Genomic DNA, 26338 nt, shown 5'->3' with positions numbered 1-26338 from the left:
ACCTCGTCAACGCCGATCTCGTCGTCCGTTGCCGCTCTCCCTCATCGCCGGCCGTCACCTCCTGTCCCCCGTCGACGCCAACTCGTCGCTGCCCTCTACACCGACGGTGAGCCACCCTCCCCTCTCCCTTCCCGGTTTCGTCATCATCGGGTTGGCCACACATCGTCGCCGCCGCCCTCCTCTAGCGTCGTCGTCCTCACGATGCCATCTCCGAGCCGCTGCCGCCCACGCCCGAGCATGTCCATACTTGTCGCGCGCTATCGCCGCCGCGTCGGTCCGATGTCGTCGCTCCCCCCGGCCGCACCCTTACACCGCCGCTTCCCATGCCGTCGTCGTCATCACCGTCGCTCACCCGTAGCGCCACCGGTCACCGCCGCTGTAGCACCAACTGAGCTGAGCGCCGCCGGCCACCTCCTCTCCTCCTCCCCTATTTCATCCCTCCGACGGGTGGGGCCCGCTCATCAGCCCACCCCCTTTTTTCCCTCTCTCCCCTCAGCCCGGCTCACCACTCAGCCCATTTTCCCCATCCCCTCTCACCAACAGGTGGGGTCCACCCGTCGGTGCCGGCCTCCCCCAGTGCTGACGTCATAATGCTCATTAATTGCGCAATAATGGATTCAAGGCTTTTCTGTTTAGCTTAAAAACATAGTAAATTTCTAAAATGCATAACTAATTCAGCTAGTCTCCGTTTTGGTCCATTCAAATTCCATTAAATCCAGAAAATACCAAGAATCCATTAAAAATAGTTTTTCTTTGCTGTTTCAGTAGAGTTTGTGGCTGTTTTATTTATTTTTGTGTTTTGTCTCTTAGATTCAAAGCTCGTCGAAGCGTCGGTTTACTTCAAGATTGTTGCAGAGTACCTACAGGGGCTGAGCAAGGCAAGTGGCACTCATCTTGATCATATTGCTCCCTTTTATTATAAATTCTCGCTTTATTCTTTCAAACATGCATTGTTTTACTTAAAAGTATTTATTGTATTTATTTTTCTAGGTTTGACCTATTATTATGCCATCGTTTGTCCATCTATATTCATGTTATACCCGGGGTAATTGAAATAGAGTTAGGCCTAGGTCATGCTTAGCTTTGCTTAGAACCCTTTAATAATTGCTAGTCTTGAATAGCTGTTAATTATGATTTAATACCCAGTCAGGGCTAATGCAAACTAAAATATTGCTAATGTGGGTTGTGGGTACTTTGTTTTGAGAGTCACAGCCATGATGATTAAGGACCGGTTCGCAGGAAACCCTAAAAGTAATTTAGTGCTTGCCACAAGTTGGTATGGGCAAGGTGGGATTTGAAGTGTAGTCTTGAACTGTTTGACGTACCCAGGTAAGGGTGGGTGTGATGGAGTATGGATGGGCATCGTGGTGGACGATGTCCTATGCTGCTTCCAGATTCACCTAGACACAAGAGGGGCTGTTCGACTTGGTGTAAAGATAGAGGCGAAACCTGAAGTGTGGTGCGCTTGAACAGGGAGGGTTATCCGATAGGTCCTATCACAGTTTCCTTTTCGGTGTGTCATGGTGGCACGTCAGCACACGTTCATGTGTAGTGGAGTTATGTCTTGTGGGTACAATAGTACACATCTGATTAGAGTAAACCCATTCGAATTGTTGTGCCCATGGTCACGGGCGAACTATCAGATTCACTGTGATTAGTCGAACCTTTTATAACTTGATTAATCTAAATTGGGTTTGGTACTACCACAACGTGGTGCAATGTTGGGTAGTGGTTGGGCCTGTTGCAACGTGGTGTAACATTGGACAGTGATGTTGGTACTATACCAATATTTATTTACTCATATATTTATTTATTTACGCAATTCTATTTAAATCTCTATTTTTACTTAATTGTTGCTTTCTGCAACTAACCCTAGCCTACCTTTGGGATCCCTTGCAAAAATTTATTATTCCTTTTCCATGCTGCTTGTTGAGTACGTGGTTTGTACTCAGCCTTGTGTTAATTTCCCCCTTCAGAGGTAGAGTATAGCTCAGATGGAGACAACTCTTAGGAATGAAGCTATCCTTCGTCAAGGTGTTGCCTGTGGTCTGGAGTCGTGCTGTGCTGAAACCCAACGCCTTTATTTTGTTTCTACTGCATTTCATTAGATTTTAATTATATTTAATGTTGTTTATAAGAACTATGGTGATATAATCAACATTGTGTACCCCGGTTGGTCCTAAACGGGGATTTTAATACATAATAAGGTTCGGAAATTCGTGTGAGGAATTTCTGGGCGTGACACACGTCGATCCTCTCCCTCTCCTCGTGTCGCCGCCTCTAGCAGCTCACCGCTGCCGCCCGGTAAAGCTACGTCGCGAGCCTCGTGTTGCCCACGATCGTGCTCCGCCATCGCCGCGCGCTCGTGGCCATGATTTGCCGCTGTGCCGCGCCACCTCTCCTTGCTGCCGCCACTCGGGAGCAGCCACCGCCGCTGACGCTGGTAGCCGCCACTGCCGGTTGCACGCCGTCGCCGTGCCCTTGTGCCGGCCGATCCGCCCACTCCCCTCTCTCTTTTGCCTTAAGGACGGGGGTCACTGGTTGGTGGGCCCGCCTGTCGGTGAGACGCCCCACTAACCTGTGGGTCCCGTAAGTTAGGCTTGCCTCCCCCGGCTGTCTCACCGACCATGGGGGCCTACCCGTCAGCCGTTCACCTTCCTCTCTTGCCCATGGGCCCCATGTGTCAGTGGCTCACTCCCTCTCCCCTTGGCTAGCTCACACCGACTAGTGGGCCCGGCGTGTCAGCAACCTCTCTCCTTTCATGCTGACATTAGCGCCTCTATTTACTGCACAATAAATTGTTTTAGGCTTTTCTGTTAGCTTTAAAAAAACACAATTAACTTCTAAAATTCATAACTAATTGATATAGTCTTCGTTTCAGTCCATTCAAATTTCATTACATCTAGAAAAATACCAAGAATCCATTAAAAATAGTTTCTATCTCTATTTCAGTAGTTTTATAGACTGTTTTCACTTGTTTGCCTTATTTATCATAGGTTTTGAACCCGCCGAAGCGTCGTTTCTTCTCGAGATTGTCATTGATGTTCCTTGTGGGTTAGAGCAAGGCAAGTGGCACCCCATCCTTAAACATGTTGATCCCATGATTATAAATTTTTTGTTTTAAGTTCAAACATTCACTATTTTATGCAAATTTACTTTATTTATTTATCTACTGGCCATTTACCTTTTATTTACCGGTTGATTACCAATTATTATTATTGTCATTACAGGGTTAATTTGATTAGAAATAGGCTTAGGAATTGCTTAGTCGTGCTTAGTTCAACTAGCTCACGGGTTATAATTTCATTAATGTTATACTTTAATAGTTCTTATTGATGATTAATTACTCGGTGAGGGTTAATAATAACTAAAATATTGCTTATGATGGACTATAGTTGTATGGTTTTGATAGTCGTGTTCATGGCAATTAAGGACTGGTTTTCAGGAAACTCTGGAAGTCTTACACGTACTAACCACGAGCTAGAATGGACAACGACGAGACCCATTGTCTAGCTTGTCCCTATTTGACATACCAATGCAAGGGTGCACGTGATGGAGTATGGATGGACTCTGCGGCGGTCTATGCTACAACCTAGGCACAAGAGCGGGCTACCCGACTTGGTGTAAAGGAGGGGACGAAACCTAAAGTGTGGTGCAATTGTCTAGGGAGAATTAGGTGAATGGTCTTATCATGGTTTTCTTACTGAGGTATCGTGGTGATATGTTGGGGAATGCTAACATGTTGTGAGAGCCATGTTTTATGGGTAAAGTTGTACACCTCTGATCAGAGTAAAACGATTCGAATATGCGTGCCTGTGGTTATAGGGTAAACTGACAGATTCGCTGGGATTAGTCAAACCTTTAATAACTTGATGAATTTAGAATTGGTTTGACCCTGTCACAATGTGGTGTAAAGTTGGGTAGTGGTTTGGGTCTGTCGTAACGTGATGTAACGTTGGACAGAGGGTTGACGCTATAGCTACATGGTGTAACCTTGGACAACGGTTTGGGCAGGTTGCAACATGGTGTAATGTTGGACAGTGGATGATTATTTTAAATATTTACTTTATGTTCTATTCATTCTATTTTATCTATTGTTTTGCTAAATACTGTCGTTTTATGCAAACTAACCTAGCCTCTCGATGATACCAATTGCATTCATTATTCTTCTCTCCCGGGTGTTACTTGTTGAGTATCGTCGTTTATACTTAGCTCTGCTTAATTTTTTTCCCCACCAAAGCAAGTGCCGAAGCCTAAGTCAGAAGGTGCTAGTTCGCAAGAGTGAAGTTCCGTTCTATCGTCGAGAATGGCTATGGTGTGGAGCTATCTTCGTCAGCTAAAGATTAGTAGTTGGAGTTTGTTTCTTTTTCTACCGCATTTCGATAGACAATTGTTTTCAAGTCGTGAAACTGTGTATTTGATTTGTCATAGTGTGTACTCGGGCTGATTGACCAAGATTTAATGCATGTTATTGTTTGGAAATTGGTGTAAATTTCTAGGCGTGACAGCCGCCCCCCGCCGCTTGTCGCGAGCCCCGAGCCCGCCGCAAGCTCCATCCGTCGCCGTCCGCCGCCACCCTGGCCGAATTAGCTGGCACCGCCCACGGGGATGATGGGGAGGGGGAAGAGTTGACGGAGGCTGTCGGTGGGGTCGGGTGGGGTGGATTGAATATTTATTCATATAATAAGGTTCAACATGTAAATTTTTAGACTTCTAAATAAAATTAAAAATATATAAGGACTAAAATAAAAAATATCAAGGGATGTCATATCAAATATAAGACATGTACGAAGACACTTACACTATGGAAGAAATTAATTTGTTTCGACGAGTGGTCCTGTCCTAGTTGGCAACCAAGATCACTCATATGGGTGGCTTGCATTGTGAGAGGCCTTATGGCATTCACTCTGCGCCGCGCCGATGTGGCGAGTAGCCCCAGCCCGCCGCGTCGACCACAGTGCACGTGGGCCCATATTTCCGTCACCCCCCAGAAGCTACCGGATCTTGGCAAAGATGCGTGCAGCTCCACCTCGCGCTCAGTGGACGCACGCCCTAGTTACGCACTATGGAGCTCGTGGCTTCGATGAGTGCTTCGGAGGGAGGCGCATCGCTGGTGGAGGAGGAGGGAGGACAGGGCCGGTGGATCGAAGAGGAAGAGGACAACGTCGCTGGCGGATGGAGGAGCGACGCTGGCAGCCCCGAGCTCGACTGCTCCATCGGCCCCTACCTCCGTCACCCTGAGTCCGTCGCCATGGCTGCCCCGGGTGCCTTGGCCGCTCGTGGCCTCCGACCTGAGCTCTGTCCGCCTCAACCGCTCGATCTCCGCTGGTGCTTGCGGCATAGATCCGCGTGGAGGGGAGGGAACCAGGAGCCCCATTGGTGCTTGCGGTCATCGATTTGCACCGACCGAGCCTCGTCAGCGCCTGCTCGGTAAGGAAAGGTGAGAGAGACAAAGAGGGTGGGAAAGGTGGAGAGGGCTAAAAAAATGCCATGGGTCCCACTTGAAGTAGCCTGTATTGTATGGGTGTGTGGTTTTGTCTACGTAGCATATAAGGGTGTATCGTGGCTCCACTGTGAATGCCCTTATGACGTACATAATATTATGCTCCTACGTAGCGAGTGGCCCCGGCTCGCCACGTAGGAGCCTAGGCTCTACATTGGCTCGGTCGAAACCGCCGTCTTCGCGCCGCGGTGGAAAGCGGTGCGGATTGGAGACTGCATCTCGTCGTCGCCATGGGTTACGCACGCGTCCTGGGACCTGGCCACTTCTTCTACGCGGCATCGTCGGTGGCCTACGAGAGCAGTGAGGAGCAAACCGGCCTGCGTCACGACTGCTTTGAAATTTGATTCTTGGCTTTGTGTTTGAGAGAAAATATGTAATCAAATTGTATTGTGTGTATCTATATCCATTCAATAAATTGTGTTGAGAGAAAATATGTAATGAAATTATGCGTTAATCTATATCCATTCTATAATTTTGTGTTGCGAGAATATGTAATGAAAATGTATTGTCTTTATCTATATCCATTCAATAAATTGTGTTGACACAAAATATTAATTGCACATGCGGTTGATGTACTTCTAGTATAAGTTTTGTGATGTATATAAGTATATTGCCTTCTCTCGACCTTAAATTAGGTGGGTTAGAGCATCCTCAGCAGCACCTCCACCCCATCTTACATCCTGAAAATAGATGATGAAGGATAAAGATTAAGTTCTAGCGCAGAACATCTATCTTATTCTCTATTTTTGATGCTCTCTATATTATGAGAGAGAAACTCAATATTTGGATGTTCTCTTTTTATCCTTCAAAGAGATATAGATGATGTATATATGGATGATCTGTTGAAGTGCGAAGAGATATAAAAGATGAAATTATTTTAGATGATCATCAAAATAAAGATATAGATGACCAAATTTAGATGAACTGCTTGTGATGCTCTTGAGGGGAGCGCAATATAATAAGTAGGTGGCCAAGCATATACTTTCATCTTTGACATTCGACACAGGGTTCAATATTTTGAACCCATCCGATAGAAAACTATATATTTCACTTAAAAATCCTAACATTTCTTTTTTATAAACTTAGCAAAATTGATTTTTAATTTAGCCAAAATTATTAATATTTTAAATTATTTAGGCCTAAATATTTTGAATTTTCTGAAAGATCTACCCTCAAATTCGTGGGAATATTTTGGGGAACAAATTGATCGAGATGGATGTAGGGGCACATATATATTATATATATATTTTTGCGGGGCACATATTATATATATATATATACACACACATACGCACATGTATATATTATATATGTATATACATACATACAAATCACACAATCCATTAGTATCAGATCAGGAGATTGTTTTTCACACGTTTCATTTTAACTTTCTACATTCCTCGAAGCAAATTAGAACCCAGCTTTTGCATGATAACTCCAAATCCCTCCTTGCAAAACCCTCCAAAATACTGCATGATCATATCGATCTATCTATTTGCTTTAGTTTGCTAGTGCAAAACTTGTAGTATTGATAATATATATATATATATTATCGTCAATTCCACAAATTAAGCCAAGAAAAAGAAAAGAAAAGAAAACAACATATACTTGGATTGGAGACAACGCAAGAATGGCAACGAACCGTCGTCTCCTCCTCCTCGCCGCCGGCGTCCTCCTCTCCGTGCCGTCGCCGCCACTGAGTGTGAAACAGATCAACCCAACCCTTCTTTGCAGCAAGCATGCGCACATTTCTCGTGGCTTGCTGAGTGTGTATGTATGTACTCAGTCTTGTTGTTTCCCCCCCTTCCCCGGAAGGCAAAAGTGAAGCTGAAGATTATGGACTCTTTCCTAGATCCAAGCCCTTAGTTGCTTGCGCCTTTGATTTATCTATGCTCTGGTACGTTCTGTTGCTGCTAATTTGTTTGAAGGTTGCTTCTTATTTAGGGTTTACCCGAAGTGATATCAATTAAAGGCATAATTACTCTAAGGATTGAAAAGATGTGTCTTTATCACCCGTGGATTTTCATTTTTAGAAAATTAATTAAAAACCCGACCTCTATATCCATTGGAATGTACACAGCCATTATCACCTGTGGATATATACCAGCACTTTATATCCTGTGACTGGTATTAGTATCGCAGTTCCGCATGCGTTGGTTCACGCGGATCTCCTACGGCGCATGCTCTCTAGTTTCATTGTAGGGGACACTATGCTGAGGGTGCGAAAACAAGGTTACAAAACCAAAAAATAACTTACACCTATAAGATGTGCCCTATAGATGGCCATAAGACTCGAGGCCCAATGACCTGGTTCACAACACAACCATTTGGCCCAGCCTAAGCACAACAGAATAGGACTGGTACCAGGCCCATGCTAGCCCGATCCAACCGTTGGGCCATTCTTGGGCCGACGCATTGGTACCCAGGGGCTAGCCCGGCACAACACGATCCAATGAGTAGGGAAAAAAATTAGTTGAGGGATTTAAAAATGACTTTACTCATCCATATAAGTCATGACAAAAATGTAGGGGGAATCTATCAAAATAGACTTATTATAGCCATATAAGATATAACACAGAGATGAGGAAGGAAAAAATAGATTTATTTCATAAAGAAGCACGATGGCCTGTCTTCGGGATGACCCGACACAACCCGAGCTTTATTGTGCCATGCATGGGAAAATTGGTACAGCCCATGGGCTAGTAATGCCCGGTCTTGCGGGTAGGTTGGGCCGTGCCGGCCCAATTGATCTCGCCCTGGGCCTAGTCGTGCCTGAACTGTGTCCGGCTGAGCGGTCCATTTGACCATCTATGGTGGCCCTAATTAGCTATTACCTTGATAGGTGGTATGATTGAAACCATAAATCTATCATCACACACATCGGGTGGCTCTTCTTGAGGTCATCCGAGATTTAGGTGGGGCTGCAAATTACACTGTATCACGACCCAAAGACTAGCCTGATGGACGACGATTGTTGCACTTATAAATTGTTCTCCCTATCATTAATTAAATAGTGATGTAAGACTGAATTGAACAAGTAATAATTAAGAGATGAACAATGGAGTTTGAGGGATATATGCATATCCTGCCTCGGTTCTTTTAGTTAACGCTATTAACTTTTGCGATTACGTTTGATGGATCGTCTATTCAGAACTTTTGTGCAAATACGCAAAATCATTGGCCTTGCTTAAAATATATTTATTAATAAATAAAATCATAACAAATTAGTTAATATTTAATTATATGAATTTTTGAATAATACGAATAGTTAAACATATGCATAAAAGTCAACGGCATCACATTAAAAAAATATATGTACAGAGGGTTTGCTCTGGTTAAGGAATATATAAAAGATGTTGGGTCTTGCAATATAGTACACGTCTAGTATCGTGTTCCAGCATTTACATGGCTTGGTCCGATGATAAATCAACAAGGCCAGCTCAAAAGGGACGCAAGCAGATGCAGCAGCAGAGAGCTGATGCCCTTTAGGCACATAAGGTGTAACTAAAGCACGTACGCATTGCCATTGGCAATCGGCACCTGAAAGCAATCGAAGGCATCGTTAACTAATAAGCAAAGAATATATAATTTGTGTTTACTAGGTTCTTGTGATCGTCCTAGCACGAGGAGTTTTACGGTTCTTGAGAATGTACCAGGATATCACTTTTCTATAGGTAAATTTTAGTAACTCCTGATACCTTAGGTATTATAAAATACCAAATTTTACACTAAAATTTTTGTATCTCTTGGCATCTATTTATAGATTGTAAAATTGTTCCATCGTCATAGATGTGTATAGTAGCTTGCTGATGAATGTGCCCCTCCTAGTTTTTTCACATTTTAGCCCTTTAAAAAACTTATTTTATAAATAGACTTTAAAAACTTATATTAAAAATGTGTCCCTTCTGAATCTTCTCCGTATCAATGACATAGCCGTCTCGTAGGTCGAGAGTGTCCGCGCTATCGTCTTTTGCGTTGAGACGTTAGACATCGGCGCTAATGATCATGACGCTACAGATGGCCATATGGGTCGAGCTTTAATGGGGCACGGGCACGACCCGATAAAGCACGACCCAAACACGGCCCGGCACGAACAATTACATGCTCGTGCCGGCCCGGCCCGTGACTATGTGTCGTGCTTGGGTCGTAACCCCGGCACGGTGGGCCAGCACGAGCATGGCCCGTTAACGGGGATGGCCCAATATGACCCGTTTTATATGTCTATTTGTTTCTTATAGCTTTATATGTGTGATTTCTATGCCTAAAATTATAAATTTGAGGAGTTATATAATTTTGGTTGTCTAGTTGATAATGGATGTCTGGACTAGATCATTGGATGCTTTTCATTGTCAACAAGTGTTTTTTTAATTTTTGAACTATTGACTAGCAGTTAATTTTGTATTTTGAGATTTGTGTTTGGAATTCGGGCCGGCACGGCACGCATAAAATATCTCCGTGCCATGTCTGGGCTTATTACAAAGCACGGCACGCGGCACGACATGGCACGACTAGCCAATCGTGTCTATCGTGCGCTCGTGCCTTAATGGGCCGTGCCTGGGCGGCCCAGATGGCCATCTATACATGACGCTGAGCAAAAGGTATTGAAGTCTTCGTAAGGATCTATTTGCGATAAAAGTTTTCTAAAAAGACTATAAATTAACAACCCCAACGTTTGTGTTGAGCCAAAATATGAATTGCAAGTGATCGCGCAAATAGGTAAGGTAGGTAGCGATCGAGAATGGCGATGGCGATGACGGAGGCGGAGAAGGAGCCGCTGACGATGTTCGCGGTGGTGGTGATGGCCATCCTGGCGGGCGCCATGGCGGTGGTCGGAGTGGAGCGGCTGATCCGGGGGCGGTTCACGCTCTTCTCCATGCTGCGCTTCCTGCTGCGCTCCACCTTCCTCCTCACCCTCCCGCTCCTCTCCTCCATGTCGCGCGGCGGCGGCGACGGCGACCCGGAGAAGACGAAGCGCATCCTCTTCGTCATCCTGTGGCTGCTGCTCATCGAGCTCATCCGCAAGAAGGTGACCGGCATGGTGCGGTCAGTCGCCGACTCCGGCGGCTTCTCCAGGGCCGCCGGCCGCTTCAGGCCGATGGGCCACTCCGACGAGGTCACCCGCCTCCTCTGGATAGGCTACCTCATCTTCTCCAACACCGACTACGCCGCGAAGGAGAAAGGCGGGACGAACACGGTGGTGATCGCCATGTTCGCCGTCCTCTGGTGTCTCGTCCTCGCCAAGCTGGTGCAGAGGGTGTTCAACGAGTGGAAGGCGCAGGAGTCGCTCACCACCGCCGGTAACACCCACCTCATTGCGTGCTACATGCAGCACGTCGTCGACGAGGAGGAGGACAAGTTCAAGGAGCCGCCCCCGCCCCGCACCGGAGCCGGAACCGGGGACGCCGCCTTGGCACGGTGCAAGTACGTGGTGATGGGGGAGGAGAAGCTCGTGCTGCTCGACACGAAGCAGGTCGTGGCCGCGAGGAAGAAGAAGAAGGACAGGGACGGCGGCAAGGTAGTGACCATCACCACCCGTGGCTGCGGCTACGGCGTGGGGAGGTTCCCGGACCACCAGAGCGAGCAGAAGCACGCCCATCTCCTCGTCGACCTCAGCAAGTCCGGCGAGGTCATCACCGTCGACCAGATCTCGACCAAGATAAGCGTACCCCACTGGTGCTGCTGCTTCACGGGCAGAAGCTTCACCGAGCACCTGCACCTCCTGTGCTTCTCCTTCTCCCTCTTCAAGCTGCTCCGCCGCCGCCTGGAGCACTACCCGATGGTGGAGGCCGGGTCGAGGATGTCGAGGCGGCTGATGCTCGACGGCCTGCTCGCCGGCGGGTCCAAGAAGACGTTCCAGGTGATCCGGCAGGAGCTCGACTTCGTCGACCACTACTACGACACCGGCTCCCCCGTCGTCATGTCGGCGCCATGGCTCTTCTTGGTCAACTACTTTTTCTCCCTCTTCTTCGTCTGCATGTACGTCGTCGCCGTCGTCATCGTCATCCTCGACAAGGACCTACGTGGTGGCGGTGGCGGTGGCGTAGCCCTCTACGTCGCCATTGCCTGGCTGCTCGTCGTCACTCTCCTCACCATCGAGTTCACGGAGCTTCTGACCTCCTACCTGCTGTCCAACTGGTTCATGGTGCACCTGCTCTGCTTGCTCGCCAGCGACGGCGGCCGGCTGTGGAAGTGGCTCTGCCGGCCGGCGATCCGCTGCTTCATCGCCGGACGGTTCTTGCTCTTCTATTCGTTCAAGTGCATGCTTCGTCTCAGCTGCAGAGGCGTCGACGTCGAGACGATCAGGCTCAAGCAGGTGTCCATCCTACGAGTTTGTGAGCCGATTCACAAGCTCTTGTCATGGTCGCCACTGGTGAAGCTGCCAACGCAAGGCGGGGAGGACATCGTCAACGTCTTGAAGAAGGCTCTCAGTGACAGTCTAAAAAGCAACGACAACGACGATGGCGCCGGCGCCGGCGCCGTCGTCACAATGCCCAAGTTACGCGGCCAGCTTGTTCTTGAGGGAGGTAGCGACACTTGTACACAAGCCATCCTGGCGTGTCACCTCGCCACGGAGCTCATGGAGCTGAAGCACGTCGTCATGGTGGAGAAGAAGACGGAGACGACGACGAAGACGAAGAAGCTATCGTGGTGCGAGCGGAGGAAGCAGAAGAGAGAGCAGGAGCCGCACCGGGGCGTCGTGACGGCGCTGTCGAGGTACTGCATGTACCTGGTGGCGCGTTCGCCGGAGCTGCTGCCGGACAACGAGAGGTGGGTGTCCGACAGGTACGCGGACATGAAGGGCTTCCTCCAGGAGACGTCCCGCCGGTGCTGCTGCTGCCCCTGCCGCCTGTGGAAGTGCGGGTGCTGGCGCACGGTGCTGATGGACATGGACGCCGACGATGTCAGCGACCCGGCGGCCAAGGCCGGCGTGAAGCTCTTCAAGAAGCTGGACGTAGAGGCGTCCGCATGGAAGGACCTCGCCGGCTTCTGGGTCAAGATGGTCGTCTACATTGCGCCGTCCAACGACGTGGAAGGCCATGCCACGGCGCTGGCCGACAGCGGCGGCGACCTCATCACCTACCTCTGGGCCATCTGCACGCACACCGGCATCATCCGCAAGCCACTCGACAAGGCGCCGCCGGAGCTGCACGCCGGCGGCGATCAGGTGTAGCACGCAGTAGCGTAGCTACCTAACCTACCCATGCATCGACGACGTCCACTCTCATTCCGCCGGCCTCGTACGTTCTGCCGCCATGGTGCTGGGGTTTGATTTGATTGACTCATACGCGGCTTGCAATATTGTAAGCTTATGCCTTCTTCGTTTTGTTTTGGTGTGGTGTGCTTTATTTCAAACGTGCATTTTTTGACCTTGTATTGTGTTTATCTATATCCATTCAATAAATTGTGTTGACACAAAATATTAATTGCACATGCGGTTGATGTACTTGTAGTATAAGTTTTGTGATGTATATTGCCTTCTCTTGACCTTAAATTAGGGGTGTTAAGGGGAGCACAATATAATAAGTAGGTGGCCAAGCATATCCTCTGATCAATTTAACCTTCTTGCAACAAATTAGTTAATCTCATCTTTGACATTCGACACAGGGTTCAGTATTTTGAACCCATCCGATAGAAAACTATATATAAATATATATATTTCACTTAAAAATTCTAACTTTTTTATAAACTTAGCAAAATTGATTTTTAATTTAGCCAAAATTATTAATATTTTAAATTATTTAGGCCTAAATATTTTGAAAATTTCCAAAAGATCTCTCCTCAGATCCGCCGGAATATTTTGGGAACAAGTTGATGGAGACGGATATAGGGGTAATAATGAGCCCAATTCACTTGATGCAAATGCGGTGGATGAATCATCTACATATACATATATATATATACATATGTATATATTGTATATGTATATGTGTATGTATATATTATTGTATATGTATATACATACATACAAATCACACAATCCATTAGTGTATCAGATGACGAGATTGTTTTTCACACGTTTCAATTTAACTTATCCATTCCTCCAAGCAAATGAGAACCCCGGCTTTTGCATGATAACTCCAAATCCCCCCTTGCAAAACCCTTCAGAATATTTGCTTTAGTTTGCTAGTGCAAAACTTGTAGTATACCAAATTTAGCCCCACAAGATTGTATTAATTTGCAGTAATGCAATTAGTATATATTTTTATCGTCAACTCCACAAATAAAGCCAAGAAAAAAAAAAGGAAAGAAAACAAGTAGTACTCGGAAGACAACGCAAGAATGGCACCGAACCGTCGTCTCCTCCTCGTCGCCGCCGGCGTCCTCCTCTCCGCGCTGGCCGTCGCCGCCGCCGACCGGGAGGGCGGCGAGTGCCGGGCGGGGGAGGCGTTCCCGCACAACCCGCTCTCCGGCTGCCGCGGCTACGTGATCAGCCGCGCGTGCCCGGGCCACGGGCCGCGGCGGCCGATGATGGCGAAGGCGCGGTGCTGCCGCGAGCTGGCCGCCGTCCCGCCGCGCTGCCGGTGCGAGGCGCTGCGCCTGTTCATGGACGCCGTGCGCGCGGGGGAGGATCATCATCAGGCCGAGGGCGGCGGCGGCCTGCGCGCGTGCCCGGCGGAGGCGCAGAGGGCCGTCGCCGCGACGCTCATGGCGGCGGAGGAGTGCGACCTGCGCGACGGCGACTCCGGCGCCGGCGAGCCGGCGGGGCAGTGCGACTGGCTCGTCGACGTGCTCAAGCACTGAATTAGTGAAGCTTAATTGTGTTCTATACAAAATTGTATTGTTTGCAAAAAAAAAAAGAAGCCCGTGATATATAAGAATATAAGATTAATTAATTTGTCGAATAAAAGTGTTGCATCGGTGGATATGATGGATCTGATATTCAGATCATCTCATTCAGATATCCATGGTGAATTGTAATATTTTTTTAAAAAAATCAATGGGACTATTATATATTTGTTCTATTATTAGTTTATTATTGTTATAATTTTATTAGGCGTGGATCGATGACACACTCTCCTCTCTACTACACGTGCACACTTGCCGGTGTATGAACTAGGTCATGATTTACGAATAATCTGTTCCAAGTTGGTGATGACTTTTTTTACTGAATTTGAACTAATATTGGACATTTACAAACAATATCTGTTCCTAAGTTGATGATATTTTCAGTTTTGTCATAGGCTCATAGCCCATATCTTTATGTTGAAATGTGTTGGGACAATATGTACTATGGTATATGCATGTAACTGCTTGCAAAACTAGCTAGGATTCCCAATTTCAGAATAAAAAAAGTTATCGGGGTTGGAATTTTTAATTTTTCTACAATTTTTTTTCTTATTTGCAAATTTTCACAGAAAGTGGCCAACTTTTTCTATATTCATACAAAATCAACATTTTGGTTGCAGCCTCCAAGGCGCATCCTATCACGTGGACAAAATTTGACTCACCTGGCGCTAGTAGGGGTGATTGCTTGGCTTTTCTTTAGAAAAAGAAACAAAAGACATATTTGCAAATAAAAAATATGAATAAAACTTTTATATACGCGTTCTTAGCGATCTAAAAGTAAAGACTAAAAATAAACTATAATAAAAAATCCTCAAAATTAAATTTAAATTTAAGATTAAAAATTGAAAATTTGGCTTTTAGTTAAGTATAAATAGAGAGGAAGCGAAAAGACTAGATTGATAGTCGCTTTGAAAACATTCCGAAAGGCTGACAGACTTAGATACTACAGTAAAATGCACCGGAGAGTTGCCCTAAATAAAAAGGTGCTACGAAGTTGTAAATTTGAGCGCAAATTTACAACTTGTCAATCATTTTCTCCCTTTTGAAGGATTCTTTACGCCAATATAATTAATATTGTTCTGTATCTGGTTGCTCACTAAATTTGTACTAGTTTGAAATCAACCTCGATAAAATGTTAAGTTTGTGTCAACTTTATATATGAGTTGTGTATATATATGGTAGACATAAATGCATCGATGAAGTAGTTTTTTTACACCGTTTACTTTTGGATCTACGTAAAATCTTTTATCTTTATTCAAATCTTTTGTGCAAAGATATAAAATTATGAGTCATTTTGAAAGCTCATTTAGTAATAAATCAATTCATAACAAATTAATTAATAATTATATAATTATTTTAAATAAGATGAGTGAGCAAACTTAGATCCACGAGTCAACAACATAAATAAAACGAAACCGAGAGAGCACACATGATGTGACATAAATCATGAGCATACATGATGTTACAAATTCACAACTCACATTCTGCCCCTTGGTTTTAGGCTCATCTGATGAAATGGAAACTGAAAGGTCACTTAGTTCAGTTCACAAGTCAAAGAAACATACATATTAGAAACCTTAACGGATAAAATGCCACGTCAGTCGAACTAACATACAACTGATATATATAATCATACAGATGGACAACTCAGAATACAAGCAAGAGAAAAGGTTATATGCACTCGATCGGTGGCTATTAATCTGTCTATTCTCCCACGCAAACCCCTACTTTTATAGTTTTATACAATCTTGCAACAAGTCTCGATCTAGTCCATCCAAAATTCAGTTAATTTAATGTACAAAGACACATAAACCCAACTTGCACTCATCAAATTCTGTTAATACAAAGCTCCAAATACAGATTTTTTCAGCCGTATACACAAACCAAGTTTACGAGCAGAAATCACATAAAAACAAATTAACCAGCATCATCACATCTCACATGCAGCGTCAAAATTTCAGTACGTACGTGACTCCATTAAAAGCAAGAACCATATGAACAAAAAAATTCGAAATCTCAATTCATGTTCATCGATCAGCAAGAACTGCAACACTGCATGATAGAGAGAGAAATAATGGCATCCAAGAACCTCCTACACCTCTCGGCCGCCGCCGTGCTGCTGCTGTCCGTGATCGCCGCGGCGGCGGCGGCGGCGTCCTACTGCCAGCCGGGGATGGCGATCCCGCATGACCCGCTGCGGGGGTGCCGCCAGTACGTGCGCCGGCGCGCGTGCGGCCTCGCGGCCGGCGCCGGCGGGCGGCTGTACGACTGGGCGGTGAAGGAGCGGTGCTGCCGGGAGCTCGCCGCCGTGCCGGCCGACTGCCGGTGCGCGGCGCTGGCCTACTTCATGGACGGCGGCTTGGCGGCGTCGAGCGGCGCGCTCGAGGGCCGCCTCCTGGAGGACGTCCCCGGGTGCCCGAGGGAGACGCAGAGGGAGCTCGCCGCCATGCTCACCACGCCGGGGGAGTGCAACCTCGAGACCGTCCATGGCGGCCCGTACTGCCTCTCGCTCACCGACAGAGAGATGCCCAAATACTGAACTCAAGCCAAAATGCATATGATGTGATATGGATTAGTAATGCTCATCATGAATAATAAGCTGATTTGGATGTTCAGTTTGCATCGCGAGTTTTGACAAACTGATTTGAATATTGAAATGCACATAAGAATACCTCTTCTATCTGCATGGAGTAATGTGTGTTGCACAATTACAGTAACATCATTATAAAAATACAGTAACATCACGATAGAAGTACAGTAAATCATTACTGTATAATGTTGCTACAGCATAACTAATGCATATGAGAGAGCTAAATATTGTATGCCCAATCTTTAGAGAGTAATATCTTATATGTTTTATATAATTTTTTAAACCCGTTTTCACCACATTGGTTAAAAAAAATATGATTTTAAAAACTAGATACGTCATGATTATATTTGATGTTGTTACTGTATTTTATAAGACATGTTACTGTATTTTTACCTTCGTGTTACTGTACTTTTCAGATAGACGGGAGTTGATAAAGGTGGGCTATGGAGGAAGGTCAATGGACAAGTTTGATCGATGGAAGAGTGTTTTGACCAAGCTAAAAGAGGAGTTTTGGGCCTTTGGAATGGGGTGGGAGAGGGTTTGAATCTTATGAGGGTAGGGGCATACAATAGCTTATTCTAAGGGGGTGCACATATTAGTTTTGCTATATATATATATATATATATATATATATATATATATATATATATTATGAAGGGAGCAAAAGATACGACGGTCACGTGACTTCATGTCAATTAATTTTTTTTCTCTTTTACATTCACCTTACTACTAATCTTGGATGAGTAACCAGATGAAACTTTGACTCTGTACAACCATTCACAATAGCTGGTTTTCCTGTACTTGCTAGTACGTGTTGAATGAAGCCAGATGTTGAGGTGTCGTAGGTCTTCCTTTGAGTTGAGAATGGCCTATGTTTACCGAGGAATGTTTAACAAGATGCCAACTAGGTTTTCACAGGCATTTTTTTTGACGTGACTAACATCGATCGCATGATGAACATGAAGATCCACGCACTATGGTAAGTCCCTAAACAAAAAAATTCTTCTTACATTAAGATCAGGTGTATGAAAAGAATTGCATGTAGATATATAAAAGAGGATCTCTTCTATACATACCATACCTGGACACCATTACTCCATAGGTCGACAGGGTCTTCCATCAATGACCTCAAGATCACTCCAATATCATTTTCAGGTTGCCATCGGCCTTGAATAATTAGGAGAAATTTGCCATTGTGGCCATCAAACCGCACAGCTTCGCTAAGGGTGTATTTGGTTGTATGTATCAAGTCTGGCTCGCATCTGCCATACAGAGAGATGCCTATTTGGTTTACCGTACAAGAGGTAGAGCCAGGCCCAACTAATGCAAAAAAAATCCCCGTAGCCAGGCTGAGTGGAAACGGACGAATCCACACTCTCTCGTCAGCCTGGCTCTTCTCGTGCGGCATGCTAGCACCCGCACATGCACTCGCGGACCCACCCATGCAGGCCAGAGTGCGTCGCACCACCCCCTAAAAATTTCGTCTACATTCTCCCCCCTCACGGCAAAACTAGGGTATGGGGGCATCACTGCACGCCGTCCACCACCGGGCCAGACTCCGCGCGCCGTCCACTATAGCCCTCGGCTGCCCCGCCCTCCTCCGCTCGCCTCGCTGTCCTCAAGCCGCCCCGTCGACCGTCAACGTCCTCTAGCCCACCGTCCTCCGCCACGGCCTCATCCGTCTGGAAAATATTGGATGGGAGAGAAATATATGATCTGTTGTGATCTATTGTATATTGCACTGACCTTCATGGGTATATTTATAGAGTACATAGGAGATAGAACCTTGGAGTACAAGATAAATATTCTATCGTATATCTCTAGGATTTTATCTTTATCTCTAGAGCTTCTGTTGGACTCTGTTATCTTTAACCGTATGCATCTATATCTCTAACATTCACCCTCAGTCGTAACGGGAGCGAAGCGAACATTTGTGACTGGATTTGAAATCTTCTGTTTCACCATCTTCTCTTCTTTGTTTCTCCATCATCAATTGCATCTCTGATGGATAGTTCTCAACTTCGGTGACTGCGTCCCCTTCTGTGTCATCTCAGTCTTCCACCTTGGTGACTGCGTCCCCTTCTGTGTCATCCCCTGTCTCTCTCCTCTATTCCCTCCCGCAGTCATAGCGGGAGTGTCATGGACGATAGCAATGACACGGACGCTTTTGACTGGAGTTATCAAGAATGACTTATTGTAATGCCCATCGAGGTAGCCGAGAAAGACAACATTATCTTGTATTGGGTCAGTTAGAGTGTGGTACATCTTGATTATATATCGAGATTGTTGGACTCTACCGTATCTAGGACAGGTAGGCCTTGATCTTAGCAGATTGAGTCTCTAGCTATCTGTAATCCTGTCCCTCTGTATATAGGGGGAGAGGGGCTCCCCTCGAGGGGCATGTCATATTCAGATCAGCCGAGGAGCACGTGATATTCAGATCAGCCATCTTATTATTGATCTGTTCACTAGCAAATATAGCAAATATAGTATCCAAACAGGAGTAGAGTGTTATCTCGCATACCAAGAGCCTAAACATGGGTAACCCCTTGTCTATATCTTACCATTAATATTTGTGACTCGTTAGCCACCCCGTAGTATTACTACCGATCCAGATCATCGATAGAAGGTAACGATGGAACGAGTCAAAATTAGTTTTAAATATACTTATTCTTTTGTTTTGCAGGAATATAAACGAGGGACACTAGAAATATTAATGTGACGTGGTGTGGAGGCGCTGCTTTGAGGCATTGTCGTGTCGCTCTGTAGCAGTGTCACGGTGCCGCACGGTGGGTCTGTGGCACCAGCATGCGTTGCGTGTGTGCGCTGGATAGTACATGAAATGATAGCTGACAATGTCAACCGTTATCACAGACCCATAGCACAGCAGTGCTGCTCTAGAGTGATGGTGTACTGAGGTGGCGCTGTGTACCTGCAGCACAATACTTGTATATTTATGCAAAACGAAAGAAACCACAAGTATAGTTAAATTTTTTTCATACTGAACTAATGGCTATGAGAATACAAATAGGTGCTAAAAGAGAAGTGGTTGTTGTACTCACCGTTGCAGGACGAAGGAGACGAGGGAAGAAAAATTCGAGATAGGAGAGATTTTTGCATCTTAACCCATCTACAGACCATAAAACCGGTAGCTTTGTAGTCCACCAAATACCACAATGGGAGTTTCGTTCCAGATGTATCTCAACCCTATCATGCATGGATCCTATGACTGTCTGCAGTAGTATAGACATGCAGTGTAGCAATCACATAGCGATGAATCTTATCAGCCTTTTGTTTTGATCCAATGGCGACGAAATGTCTCAAATGCATCTTATTGTAGTCCTCTATAGTAGTTATATATATATATTTATATACTTGCTACTACAGAGGATCCCATTCCATCATGCACTGGTTTGAAGGGAGGAACATGCTTAGAGGAGATTTATGCACGGACCTGGACCAATTAGCACTAAGAAGGAAAGGAAAATAGGGCATCCTACATGCATATATAAATAGACGTTATTAACTGCCTTTCATGTCTTCACCTCTATGTGTTATGTGGCAATCTAGCCATTCAGAAAACTAACTTGACATAACAGTGAGGGTTTTAATTCCACACATGTAATTCATTATGGAGGCATAACATAAAAGGTAAGGATGGTTCTCACCCATCATACCAGTCCTTTAAGTTGTATTGGTCTAGGACCAAAAGTTTTCGTTCTAGTTGGACCTAACGTGACCTAGGTGACTACTTTTGGTTGCCTGGACTGCACACTGTGACAAGTTTGCCTAGGTTTGGAAATCATTCCTATCAAACAAATGGTAATAGGTAAAATTTTGTTACATGACATCATGACTTTGCAATTTTAGCTGTAGGAAACCACATGGAGTGATTTTGGGAAAAGCAGTTTGTAACAGTTCATCTTTGATTGAACTCGTGGCCACCACGCCTACTGAAATATTCATCTTTGATTGAATAGGAGAGAAACTGTGTAACAGTTCTAAAATACCATTCGACCCAGATGACATGTCTCCCATATATCTATACATAGCTCTTTCTTTTGCACATGGGAAAGCATGTATGCCTCTATGTTCTAAAAGTCTGTTGTCGGTCGCCAAGACACTCTAGCACCCTGGGCTCTGCATCTCCGATGACACTAGACTTCTCTTGGTGCTCCATCACGCTGGCAGTGCTACATCGCCTTGGTGAGGGTTTGCCCTCAACTTTCCTTTCCTCTTTTTCACCATGGATGGCCACCATGGCCACCCTTTCGCCTAGATCCACACCACCGTTTCAGGAAAATGGAACCGCATCATTCGAGAACTCATATTGACACGCTCAGCTAGTCACGTTCACCACGAGAGCTGACCACCAATGTTTCTCTCTGTTCCAAGACCTTGCCTTCAATCATTAGTGGTATTCCCGTTGCTTTAGTCCTCCTTGTTGCTGGCTACCGCCATCTATGGAAGAGTCACACCAAGAGATACATTCAACCGATATTGTCATGGCCGCTCCCTCGTCATAGTCCTGATGCGCCCTCATCCATCTCTCCACTGCTCATCTTAGATGGACTTGAGAAAGGAGAGGAACATGCGAACCCCATAAGCGAAGGAGAGATAGATTGATGGGAGATCTAACATGTGGGTCCAGGGGTACTTCAGAAATTCCACACAGTTTCTCTTTCCCTTTCAGAAATGAATATTCTAATGGATGATGTGTCCATGAGCTAATTTCTACATTTATAGAGTGCTCTTCTTCCACCGAAAAGTTACTTAGTATGGTGTCCTCCTACAACTAAATTCATGAAGTCACGATGTCATATAGCGTAATTTAACATGATATTAACGTGCATATTTAAATACTTTGAACAATTTCCTAAATCACTTGGTGGGTGAGCGCAGTAACAAGTCCTTGGGGTTGAATATGTTCTGATGCAATGGGTGACATTGTTAGGGCTAGCTCAGAACCAGGCCTCAAAGTCACATGGCTTGATGTGATAGGGGAGATATATTGTTGGGTCCAATGTACAGTTAGCTCCCGCTCAATTGATGATGAGTACACTAGCACCAACTAAAATATAGGGACAGTACTCATCCATCAAGCTATTCATCTTATGTGGTAGTACACTGGACACCACTTTTACTGCAAATCACAGATTGCCTCTGTAAATACTGCTGAAATTAATATGGTAATTTCCAGAGTATTCTATGATCAAGAAACGACATCCATTGAAGATGTATCTATCTCTATTTCGACAAATAATCACAATGTTTTCATATGAAGATGGATGAGGATATACATTATATGAAAATTATAGTGCTCAACAACAAATACAACTTTGTAACTCGGTTCTTAGATTCGAGATAGTTTATGGCCCCAGTATTCTTTGAAATTTCCCAGATCTGTATTCAAAAAAAAATTGGAAACAAAATTAGATGGACACATGCTCTACATATATCCAAGTTGTAGAGCTCGATAAGATCAAAAATTTGTTGTTGTTGACATTTAATTTAAAATAATTTAGAGTGTCATATTTGCACTATAAGTTTCAGAGAAGTGAAGTCAAAATATAAGCGTCAATTGTTGAGTCAGGAAGTGTTGTATAGAAATAGAAGGAGGTTCCATTACATACCCCAGTTTTTGTGTCAAAATTAAATGGTACCTTTTCTGCAGCTTAATAATTTATGATAATCTGCAAATGTAAAATTGTTCTTCTAAACCCACACCAATGTGTGGGGTATTATCCAAAGTGGATGATATCCATGTTCATCTTCTTCCAAACAAATATGCATGTACCGGCAATACCATAGATATGTACTGGTTGAGCTAGGTGGAAGAAGTTCGTCACAGTAAAACAAAGTGATAATGAGCACTGCACTCTAAGAATTAATGAATGACGCTCCCTTCACTACATTCCAAACTACCTTCACATCAATTTCAAAACTTGATCAAATATATGTACAGAACGTTCTCCAAAATTTCAGTTTCAAAACAGCAGAATATCCACCGCGCCAATGTATGAAATCAATGGCAGTGAATTAAAACACACACTGCAAGCCCTGTACACATATCATCATTTTCAAAACCACCAACGTTGTTGGATGCAGAGATCCTCATCGGAATTAATATGAGTAATCCAAATGAGCAATGACCATCGCTACCCTAAAAGTTTCACATTTTCTAGTGTCGAGCCTGGTGTGACCAAATACAATAAGGTAGGACAAATCATACGCTGAAGCTGGCTAACCTGCCTTTGTGCCGTTGCATATTAGTGATGTGGTACATGATTATATCGCGGTATTGGGAAGTTCACCACAGTTGCCATCTACCAAACGAGACATGAATAAATGTGATGTGTAAGTGTGGTTCCCTGTGTCTTCCAAACCTACAACGTGCAAGTCACTCAAACATGTTGCGCGGTCTCTTGTTCTTCTAGTTATGGGATGTCTCCCATGCATTCGGGACACAATAGGATGCATGCCCTGAGGCTTAGGCTGCACTGACTCCACCGTCTCAATTTATATGATACATGGTGGCATGGACATTTTAAGGTCCTCCTTTAGTTGCATTTAATATATGTATGAAAAGAAATTTACGGTCCTTAAAGTGAGTACCAGGAGTTATCACATCATATAGTGCAAAGAGAAACACTATATTGCTCTTTACTACTAGTATTATATTATCAGTAGAATCGATCTGGACCATCAATTTATAAGAGCATAAAATACTTTACTAACTCAGCGATTAGGGGTAATGTTAGTATTTATGATCGTATCAATTTTTGGTAAGAGGTTTTTATCCATTCATATACCTACCTAACACGTACTCGACGACACATCTTTTCGCTTGCTCACAAATACACGATTTTACTTGTCCAAGCCTATATTTTTTTAACAATTATACCTCTCCATGTTTCTAGCACTGTCAACTGAAGTGGTCGTAGAAATAGATATTAATTAACCAAAATTAGTTCAACGGTTCAGATTCATTTCTACTCTAAGTAGATTGCGCCATAACTGGGCTCGAATTGTAGTATCTCCTAGTACTCGAGTGTGCAACCGATACGGTAGATCGAGAAAACAGTAGCAAACATTACAGCTACTTCCTAATCGCGCAGCTTGCAGTTTGGAAACTAGAGAATCTAAGAGCTACTGCATAGCTGCATTACAACGGCCAGTATTCTTTTCCGGATTATTCTCAGTTGTTTCTCAACTTTTATGTGCATGTTTATCAAACTATTAATGTATTTTTTTAAAAATTACATATAAGTTCATTGTCTTATCTTTCCAACATAGATTTTTTCAATATTGTATTAGTTAATTCTATTTTTTACACTATTAAATGGTTGTCACAAAATTTATATAATCTTTGATCTTTAACTGAGAAAAGAACATAGCCGACTAATTCTTAATATGTCAGATCGGCACATGGCTCCAGGCTCAACATGTAGATAACTATTATAGTTGTCGATGAATGATGATCACGGAAGAACAGACATCAATGTATAAAGAGTTGTTTTGTTTTCTTATTGCCCCTTTGCTTCACATAAACACACAGAAATATATATAAGACATTAATTACTGAATCTACGTCTACGAAGAAATTTTCATACAGTCGAGTTAAATTTCATGGCAGTTATTTAACTTTTTTTCAAGTAAAAGTTTTAAGATCTTGGACGATTTCAGGGAACAGAGAATCTGAAGCTGCATTATCCATCTCCACTAATGATTTAGACTATAATTAACCCTAATTAGCTCCTTCACTTGAGCTATCTGTATCAAATGCTAGTAAAAAAACCACACTAGCTTGAATTCATCTGCTTGGTAGCAAGAAGAGAGTTTTTCCTATTTCCATCAACCTTTGAATAACCACTGCTTTGTACTACACCACTGCTTGCATCCTCTGAATACCCAGCATGCACCTTCCACCATCGTGAAGTCAGTAGCATCTTCAGTAACCTCTTCAGTTGGCTATAGATGATTGCTAAGCTAGCAACCGATCATAATATCAGACCTTTCTCAGAAATTTTTACCATACTCGAAGATTTCCAATTCAACCACGTCTCTTCAAATCTGATTGAATTTTGTCCAAACTGTTTCGACTCGAGACAAAGTATCATACCGTCTGGAGATTGATCAGTTTTGTGTAGAAGGAGAGATAGAGCCCTAATAAGGACTAGCATGAATTCTGGGCAAATGACAACAGCGACTTAGCTCCCGATGCATCCTAACCCTAACAAAACCATTAGCTGATTAGCTCGCGAGAGATTTGAGCATAAAGTTATATCGTAGCACTAGTACACAAGCTGTAGGTGGCATGAACTGGTAAGGCTTTCAATGGATGCTGTTCACCGTCATTTACAACTATCAGGATCCCTTTGTTTTGCTACGTCAGTCCAGTTTCAATAACTTTCATGAAAGCAGAGACCAGTGATGGATGAGTCCCAGAATAAAGATGAGTAGAGTTGTCCAATAAAGATAAATACAAAATAAAGATAACCAAATGCAACACATCATATTTATATTGTAATAGTATAAAGTATAGTACAATCACCTAGCCTATGGATGGGGCAGCGGAGACAAACAGGGTCATCACTTGGTTTTTTCAAAGAAAAAATGAAACAACATATTTATAAATGGAAAATAATTTATAAATAAGACTTTTACCTGCATGTTTTAGCAATCTAGAAGCAAAGTCGGGAAAATAAATTTTGGCGAAAAAACCCCAAAATCACCTTCTAAATTAAAGTTAAAAATTTAAATTTTGATTTATAAGAATAAACAGAAGTGAAAAGACCCAAAGACAGGAAGGCCAGCCAAAGTCACCCAACCCTATCCATGTACCGGGTGGCATGGCACACACCCATGGCACAGTGTGAGCGTATCCATCGTGGCTACTGGTTATTTGGACATGTTGTTTACCTGCAAGTTGGATCTAATTTTCCTGTCTTGTTTCAATGGACGTGCTTCCTAACGTACTAAATTGTGTATTTTCTAACCATATTTTTTTATCAAAGTTACTTAGAAATTAGATTAATATATTTACTTGATGCAGGCACATCGACTAATTCAGCTACGGAATATCATTTCAATTCAGGGTCTGTGACAACATATAGTGCCACCAAAAATATCAAAAGCAATATATGTTGGAAATTCATCTTTCGGTATGGAAGTCGTGACAAAATTGCAGCCATTTCCACCCATTGCCATGCCGTCACAGGGATACCTTCCTATTTGTGCAATAATCGAGAGTGCTCTTTCCTTCTACGATCCAATTTGCCCCGATCTCCCTCAGCCCAAAATAAAATGGGGATACGGCTGTGGGAGATGTCAAGTTTCTCACGTTCATTATTCCCAATATTTCTATTAGCTAATCCGATCACTTAGGGCGTTGGATGAAGAACATGCAGCGATCATCGGACAATGTAGGCAGCGATCAACCGAACAACTACATCCAC

At 44.0% G+C, this 26338-nt stretch overlaps 3 protein-coding genes across 3 annotated transcripts; all 3 read left to right on the top strand.

Moving 5' to 3' along the window:
• The first annotated feature begins 10216 nt into the window (after positions 1-10216).
• LOC102702483 lies at positions 10217-12747 on the top strand. The gene has a single exon (XM_040526465.1). The coding sequence runs from the start codon at positions 10242-10244 to the stop codon at positions 12672-12674; it is 2433 nt and encodes an 810-aa protein (XP_040382399.1). The 5' UTR covers positions 10217-10241; the 3' UTR covers positions 12675-12747.
• A 1001-nt stretch (positions 12748-13748) lies between these two features.
• Positions 13749-14245, top strand: LOC121054910 (alpha-amylase/trypsin inhibitor-like). Its single transcript, XM_040525869.1, has one exon. It carries the CDS (start codon positions 13784-13786, stop codon positions 14243-14245), a length of 462 nt encoding a protein of 153 aa, XP_040381803.1. The 5' UTR covers positions 13749-13783.
• A 2119-nt stretch (positions 14246-16364) lies between these two features.
• Positions 16365-16829, top strand: LOC102702204 (alpha-amylase/trypsin inhibitor-like). The gene has a single exon (XM_040526508.1). It carries the CDS (start codon positions 16365-16367, stop codon positions 16827-16829), a length of 465 nt encoding a protein of 154 aa, XP_040382442.1.
• Positions 16830-26338: the final 9509 nt, after the last annotated feature.

The sequence above is a fragment of the Oryza brachyantha genome, chromosome 7 (assembly GCF_000231095.2).
Source record: "Oryza brachyantha chromosome 7, ObraRS2, whole genome shotgun sequence".
Lineage (NCBI taxonomy): Eukaryota > Viridiplantae > Streptophyta > Magnoliopsida > Poales > Poaceae > Oryza > Oryza brachyantha.
This window is presented reverse-complemented; position numbering and strand designations above follow the sequence as displayed.

Bases quoted from the DNA above. Each gene is read 5' to 3' on its own strand.
- LOC102702483 (XM_040526465.1), top strand. From the start codon at position 10,242: ATGGCGATGGCGATGACGGAGGCGGAGAAGGAGCCGCTGACGATGTTC.
- LOC121054910 (XM_040525869.1), top strand. From the start codon at position 13,784: ATGGCACCGAACCGTCGTCTCCTCCTCGTCGCCGCCGGCGTCCTCCTC.
- LOC102702204 (XM_040526508.1), top strand. From the start codon at position 16,365: ATGGCATCCAAGAACCTCCTACACCTCTCGGCCGCCGCCGTGCTGCTG.